Source organism: Scardinius erythrophthalmus (assembly GCF_964197995.2).
Source record: "Scardinius erythrophthalmus genome assembly, chromosome: 11".
Lineage (NCBI taxonomy): Eukaryota > Metazoa > Chordata > Actinopteri > Cypriniformes > Leuciscidae > Scardinius > Scardinius erythrophthalmus.
Window position 1 is genome coordinate 44,545,554 of NC_138231.1, and position 7,500 is coordinate 44,553,053.

General features: G+C 45.0%; 2 protein-coding genes across 3 annotated transcripts in view; both read left to right on the forward strand.

Moving 5' to 3' along the window:
• Window positions 1-4,554, forward strand: part of LOC308697997 (uncharacterized protein) — a 27,925-nt gene extending 23,371 nt beyond the window's left edge. Inside the window, exons 6-8 of the mRNA XM_081377758.1 lie at window positions 70-260; window positions 3,275-3,408; window positions 3,545-4,554. Of these exons, the coding sequence (XP_081233884.1) occupies window positions 70-260; window positions 3,275-3,408; window positions 3,545-3,777 (558 nt within the window). The 3' untranslated portion in view covers window positions 3,778-4,554. The remainder of the gene's footprint in view (window positions 1-69; window positions 261-3,274; window positions 3,409-3,544) is intronic.
• A 2,515-nt stretch (window positions 4,555-7,069) lies between these two features.
• rpf2 (ribosome production factor 2 homolog) overlaps window positions 7,070-7,500 on the forward strand; it is a 14,546-nt gene continuing 14,115 nt past the window's right edge. For both annotated transcript variants that reach the window (XM_081378758.1, XM_081378757.1), the window contains exon 1: window positions 7,070-7,203. In XM_081378758.1, the coding sequence (XP_081234884.1) occupies window positions 7,181-7,203 (23 nt within the window). In that variant the 5' untranslated portion in view covers window positions 7,070-7,180. The remainder of the gene's footprint in view (window positions 7,204-7,500) is intronic.

Here is a 7,500-nt window from a genome sequence, read left to right on the forward strand (position 1 = left end):
GAAAACCTGCTCTAGTAGAGCACAAAAACAACAGTGTTTCTCTGTGTGTGTGTGTGTGTGTGTGTGCAGCTGCTGCTGGAGCAGGGCGTGTGTATGCGCACGTCAGCGGAGCTGGAGATCGTGCGTGAGATGAAGGAGAGATGCTGCCGTGTGGCTCTGGATTATGAAGCGGAGCTGAGGAGCGCAGGATCGGCCGCCGCAGAGGTTCAGTACACACTCCCTGACGGGCGGCTCGTCTCGCTGGCCTCCGAACGCTTCCGGTAACTGACCCGCTCGTGTGTGTGTGTGTGTGTTCTTCACTGTCTGCCTCACACTAGACTCAGTGGCACTGGGAGCTGCCGCTAGCGTTAGCTTACCTGCGTATCCCCGGTTCTCTGATAACAGGAGTGGGGTCTCTCAGTAAGGGAACGTCTCTGGCGTGACCGACTGTGGAAGCGCCAATCACACCACGCCTGTCAGACTGAGTCCCGCCTCCCGGTATACGACTCGCTGCTGCGTCATTCTACACATCATCTTCATCGTGTCGTCTGCAAGATACCTCACTTCTGTTATCAGAGATCCGGGGTTCTGCAAGTAGCCAAACGTTCTCTTTCTAACATCCGTTCGGTATCGGTATAGACCACTCCCGTATTGCAGATATGAACAGACGCAACAGTGAAAGTGGTAACTAATGGCCTTGGTTATGACACTAAAGTGAAGCCCAAGCCTGTATAAAACCCTAAAGTGGACCAACACCAGGTGTTTAACTGGAAACAGGATAAGAACGGGAGATGTGTGTGAAGTGTTGACGTTACACTCGCCGCTCCCGCACCGGCTCCGAGTGCGCCAGCGACGGCTCGTCACATCCAGTCTACAGTCTCTGACAGAAGTGTGCGGTGATGCCCAGCTTGCCACAGCGCACGTGTCCTGAATAGAGTCCAGGAGTGGCCATCCCTGTAGTGGAGTGAGCTCAGCCCTGGTGGGGACTGTACATTTGCATCCTTGTAACGCATTACAATCGCGTTCACCATCCACTGAGAGCCGCTGATGTGAAATGGGTCTCCTCTTGTAACTGTCAGCCCACGAGACCTTAGGCTGACTGCCGATAAACCCCAGGGCGGGATCAGGGACTTACGGGAGTAACCGTCTTTCCCCCTAATGAATCGACATATCAAGGAGTGCTGGCTTATCGTTCCCGAATCCAACCCCAGATCACATGCCGAAATGGCTGAAAGATGGAGCTTTACCGTGGAAAAGGCTCTACCTTTATGGTGTTTAATCTCCTCTCACGGGCCGAGCCCAGAGAGCCGTCTTGAAAGAACGGAGTAAAGGGGTAAACCTCTGTACCTCTGAGGTGTTCCGGGTCTGCAAGTCTAGAATAGGGCGGAGACTTTCTTTCTCCCCTTTCTTTGGAATTACGAAGTACCGGGAATAAAACCCTGATGGCGTTCCTATTACTCCTTTGTTTAAAAGAGATGAAATTTCTTCTGAGATCTGAGCGGATTCCCCTGTGCTGATGACATCACCTCTCCATTGAGGTGCTTTTACAGCGCATTGGGAGTCTGTAACTGACTGGAGTCTCTATAGAGAGCCGAAGTCCCGCCCCTCCGCTTCCGGCTCATGGGACCTTACTTCGGAAAAAATATGTATGGAAGTCAATGGCGAGAGATAACTTATCTTTTTATTCCGTCTGAACTGTGCCCTGAACAACACATATGATGTTTGTCAATTTTTGTCAAAAGGTAATTATGAAAGTCAAGAAAGTCGCAGTTTGTCATAAAACAGAAGAGTAACGTTAAATTTTATGTGAAAATCGCTCAATGAACTACATCTCTCGTCTCGCACTATGTACGTCACAAGATCCGTTGCTCGTATGTGTGTATTCTGGCTCAAAACACTCAGGCATGACGGCGTAACGTTACGATTATAATGTAAGACTATAGAAACAGACAGACGTTAGCTTCAGTAAAGTTAGCTTCATTCATTGAGAGAAAAGGTATGACGTCGCATGTGCGCCTTCTGGGTTTGTAGTCTTTCTAATTACGTATTTTCACAGTCTTATACCTCAGCAGTTTTACATCAAACTGCGACTTTCTTGACTTTAAAATGTATCTTTTAAATTGACAAACATCATATGTGTAAATCAGGGCACAATTCAAACGAGATCAAAATATTTGTTGTCTCTCGCCATTGACTACCATACAATATTTTTCCGAAATAAGGTCCCATGGTGGTCGACCGGAAGGGGAGGGACTTAGGCTCTCTATTGTGGATTAAACCCACGGAGACACTGTGCAGACACACCTGCTCTCCGCTGCTCTCCGCTTACTGGCGGTGCGGTGGCGCCACTCAGGGGCGAGGATGGGCTTTGCAGTTTCAATGAGGACTTTTTTTTTTTTTTTCACATTTCCCCACTCTTGGCTCTTGGCTCCGATCCTGTATGCGTGGGACAATCTCTCCTGACCTCATCATTAACCCTGTGGGTGGGGGGCACCATGGGAACCTGCTGAACTGGCCAGTGAAACGCTTGAACTGGGGCCATTCACACTTGACAACTTTGTCCGCGATGGTCTGGGTATCCCCTCTTCGACTGCGGCGTGTAATTCTCGCTGATATGGTCGGGCTGTAGGCTTTCTAGGGAAGCGGGTCTCGAACGCTTCTCCCTCCTCAAGTCTCACTGCTGGCGCACAGCTGTGCCCGTAGAGCCGGACATGCCTTGGGGTCTACAGGGGCGTAAGTCTGAGCCAGAGCTCTCTCCCAGTAAAGCCAGCCTGTGCTCCTGCGCTGAGCCGGCCCGTGACGTGTGGAGACTCAGATCTGCGGTCCCGCAAGTCTCCCCAGAGCGCTGGGTTCGGAGGGCCTGCGTCTCCTCCAGTCGCTCCGCCTGCTGTGCCGTCAGGAGGGGTCACTTTATATTGTAAAGGTATTTTTGCAGTGTTTCGTCAGCAGAACAATCCAAAAGTACACGAAATAACAGCACAACCCACTGAAGAGGTGTATCTCACTGCCTCTCTCCCGTTACACAGATGGCGCCGCTGTGAATAAGGTCTGTAAACTCTAACAGGTGTGTGTCTGTGGCTCCGCCCCCTCTGAGGTGTCACTCTTCCCGGCTTCAGTTCTTCTGTTCAGACGTAAACATGAACACTGGAGAGACGCTTTATAGCAGAAGCTGAACGAGCATTTATAGTTCATCAAGAGGAAAGTGTGCTGTTCATTAGAGACGCTGCTGCAAACGAGTCTATCAGGGCCTTTAAATCTCCAGATTCACCCTCTCACAGTCTCATGTCACACGCAGGGCTCCCGAGATCCTCTTCAGGCCGGAGCTGATTGGACGAGATCATTATGGGATGCATGAGAGCGTGTTCAGGTCCATCATGCAGTCGGACATCGACCTCCGGCGCAGCTTTGTGGGAAACATCCTCCTGTCAGGTGTGTGTGTGTGCGCTGGCCAATCTGTGTGTATGTGTGTGTGTGTGTGTGTGTGTGCGCTGGCCAATCAGAGGCTAGGATCTGTAACACGTGACTGAGTGTGTGTGCTCTGGCTAATCTGTGTGTGTGTGTGCAGGCGGGAACACGCTGCTGCCGGGCCTCCCGGAGCGCCTCCAGCAGGAGGTGTGTGGTGTGTGTGCGTCGGACCTGGGTGTGTGTGTGCGGGTCGTCAGCCCTCCGGAGCGGGACTCCTCCGTGTGGAGCGGCGGAGCGGCGCTGGCCAGCAGAACCGAGCTCAGCGGCGCCTGGATCAGCGCGCAGGAGTACCAGGAGTTCGGCCCGCACATCGTCTTCAGGAAGTGCTTCTGAACACACACACACACACACACACACACACACACGTCTTCAGGAAGTGCTTCTGGACTCAGTCTCTGACAGTGCCAATGTTCCTCCGGGTCATTTAGGGCTCGGCGTGCGAGTCCATGTTTTAATGCTTTTAAACTCTTCTTATACTGGTTGTATCAATCAGGTCGTCCGTCTCTTTAACACATGAACTATAATCTAATATGTAAATGTGTGTTTATATACGTGTGTATGAATGTTTAAAGCTATCTATGAGATATTAATGTGACCATCTGAGTGTTCTGATGCTGATGATGCGACTGTCACATGATCCGGTTCCCGTCGGGCCGACTCGAGGAGCTTCAGGGGGTCTGACGTGCGACGCATCACTTCCTCCATATGCAGTTTCTCTCTTCACCTGTGTGTGTGTGTGTGTGTGTGTGTTTTGATTGGTTTATCTGCATGCCTCACTTCACGCATCTCTCCTCTTGTGTGTTCACGTGTGTGTGTGTTTCCTCTGAGAGACTGGTATGGTGGACTGTGGGTCTGACGCCGCTCCTGCTGATGAACTCTGAGGTTTGCTCGTGTTGCTGATCCGGTCATGTGATCAGCGATCCGGTCATGTGATCAGCGATCCGGTCATGTGATCAGCGATCCGGTCATGTGATCAGCGATCCGGTCATGTGATCAGCGCTTTAATGCACTGAATGTGTTGCTCAATGAGTTTGCCTTGATCCCCAGCATCAGTGTCCGTTAACTGGGTAATGTCTGGACCTTTTACAATAAATATATATCTTCTAAAGCAGCTGCTGTTGGTCTTCTGTGTGTGTGTGTGTGATCTGATGACTTCAACACTATATCCACGGCTCGCACACAGTCTGAAAAATATAGGACTTTTTCAAGCTCTACTTTTGTTTTCAAGGACTATAATAAGAGATCTCACTTACCAAAACGTATTTATTATCTTTCAATTTCTAAACAAGGTAAATTCATAAAATGGTACAAAAAAAATGCAGCACATGCAAAGTGTGCAATAACTGGCGACGTTAAGTATGGGAACATTAAAGATCTTTAGTGGATAGAAGAGCCAATAGAAGAGGGCATAAACTCTAACATTATTCTTATTAAAAGATGTAATAACAGAAGAAAATAAAGTATTTTCTTTGTAAAATGTAAAGCATTTTTATTGTAAATAATTACAATGTAATTATATTGCAATCTAATGACTTAACACTGCAAAAAATGCTTTCTCACTTAGTATTTGTCTTGTTTCCAGTCCAAATATCAAAAAAGTTCTTAAATCAAGAAGCATTTACTAGAGAAGTAAAATGACATAAGAAATTATATCTTGTTTCTAAAAATAAATGATCAAAAGTTTGCCCATCGGCAAATAATTTAGCTTGTTTCAAGCAAAAACTCACTTCATTTTGTATATATATATATGGATGCTGTGAACATGTTTATCTAAAGACTGCCACTCCAGTTTATCATTTGTCTCTACAGTTAAAAAGACGAAGTTGACAATTCTAGCTATACTATCGTTATTTTAATAATTTATTTATTTTATTTATTGATCACTCTGGGTTCTCTTTCATCATCTTGTGTTCGAGATCCGCCTCTGGGAAGGGCATCCGCACCTGACAGAAGCGTGCAGCCGATGCCAACACACACAACACATTAAAACAAGAGAAACTCTCAGTGAACCCGTGCATGTCGTCCCTGGTCGGTCCGCGAGGGGGCGCCAGAGCAGCGCGCATGAGCCAGCGGGGCTCCAGATCGGGGAGCAAGACTGAAGATGTTAAAGATGATTACAGCTTTTCACTAGGTGTGTAATAAGACACAACTGTAAACATGTTTTCAAAGTAATTGTGGTTCGTTTTTCTCCAATAAAAGCTCAAATGCAGTTTCCATCAAAATAAAAGCTTTAGGGTTTATCTCCTGCAAGAAATTAGGACAAAAGGGTTGTAATTTCCTTACTGTATTGTATGAAATATTTGATTTGCATTTATTTTACAGTATAAAGGCTATTACTATCATAGAAATAAAAACATAAAAATTATTATATATTTTTTTCTAATAGTTTGGCTTCCTGAAACACAAGTGTGAATGTAATGTAGATGCTAAATCTAAAAGAGGTTTGAGTCAAGTTCAGGTACGAGTCGATGCTTTTCTGTTCAGTTTGCACACTTAAAGTGCACCAGATTGATGAATTTAACTTTAAAATGTACAAATGTTCTTTTGCGGGAGCATGACCCCTGACCCCATCTCACACAATCCTGTGGGAAACTTCATTCTGTGAGCTTTATTACAGAAATATGGGGTTAAGTTAGTAAAGCTGTTTAAGCCAAATTTCTTCCCTATCTTATACTTTAATATAGTTACATTAATAGAGTTTGCCTCTCTTTACATGGCAGGAGTGAAATGTGACATCCTCTAAATCCTCATATTTCAGGCAGGAGCAGCGCAAGGGGTTTCAAGGGTTTCCCATGATTTAAATGTCATAGTCAAATTCAAGTAGGCTACTTCAACCACTCTGAGCACCTTGTACACCTTGAATATATGTAACTTTTTTTAGGGAATAAAACATTAAACTTCTTTTAAAGGAACACTGGGATCGTTGTCTCGCTGGCGGTTGATGAACACCGCTGCTGCTCGCGGAAGAACACTGTGGCCGGAACTACTTCTCTCTGTTTATGTCTATGACGCGTCACGGTTACTCCGCAGCATCCCGCTCAGTATAAAATAGTCCGAATATAAACATATTACAATGAAACATATTATAGACAAACTGTAAAAGAAAAGCACAGTTTGGAAGATGGATTCATGGTCATACATTCTGAACAAAAAAGTAACAGTGCACCTTTAGATAATAATATTAGCACAAATTTAAGATTAAAATGGACCAATATTAAAGTTGAACAAAAAGAGAAATATTTCTCCTTTTAAAATATTTTCCACTGCGTTTTATGTGTCCCTATAGGTATGTTTCCAAGTAAAATATAAACAAATGCATTGGGCTTACACTCTAATGAGTAAAACAGACTAAATGGTTCATTGCAATTATTTATTTATAATTTTAATTATTAGGGAAAATAAAGTTCATGTGATGCAAAGAATTTGCCATAGACAAGTATTCCAGTAGGCCTAATGAGTAACATCACGAAATAACTTTAAAAAGTTTACCTTCGTGTAATGACATTTTTCCTTGTAAAATATTACTATTAATAGTAATAAAATGTAGTTCTGTAAAGTGTTAGTGTTTATATCATCCAAAACGTGGTTTCGGAGTCGGGATGGCGCTGTGTTTGCTGTGGAGAATGACAGAGACCTGTATTTTGAAACTTCCGGCTGTACCGGAAGCCGGGATTGTTGCGCTGGCTTCACCGTGCAGTTTCACGTGTTCCCATCACCGCAGACAGACTCCTGAACTATGGCGCATCTGGACGGGATCGTGTAAGTAAACTTTATCTAAACTCCACACTCACTGTAGTCGCGTTAGTGGAGCTGGTGTTCGGGAGGGTGTCAGTCGCTGTCTGTAGAGTTCAGGAGGAGATAACGTGCAGTTCAGTGTCTCCTGACGGTCTCATGTGGAGATGCTTTCTAATTATGTGTGTGTATAATATATATATAGATATATATATACTCTTTTGAAAAGGAAACTATATAAAATTGTGGTTCACGCAATCAAAACTTTTTTTTTTTTTTTTTAATGACCAACTGGTACTTCCAAATCCTCTTTCTAAACAGTTA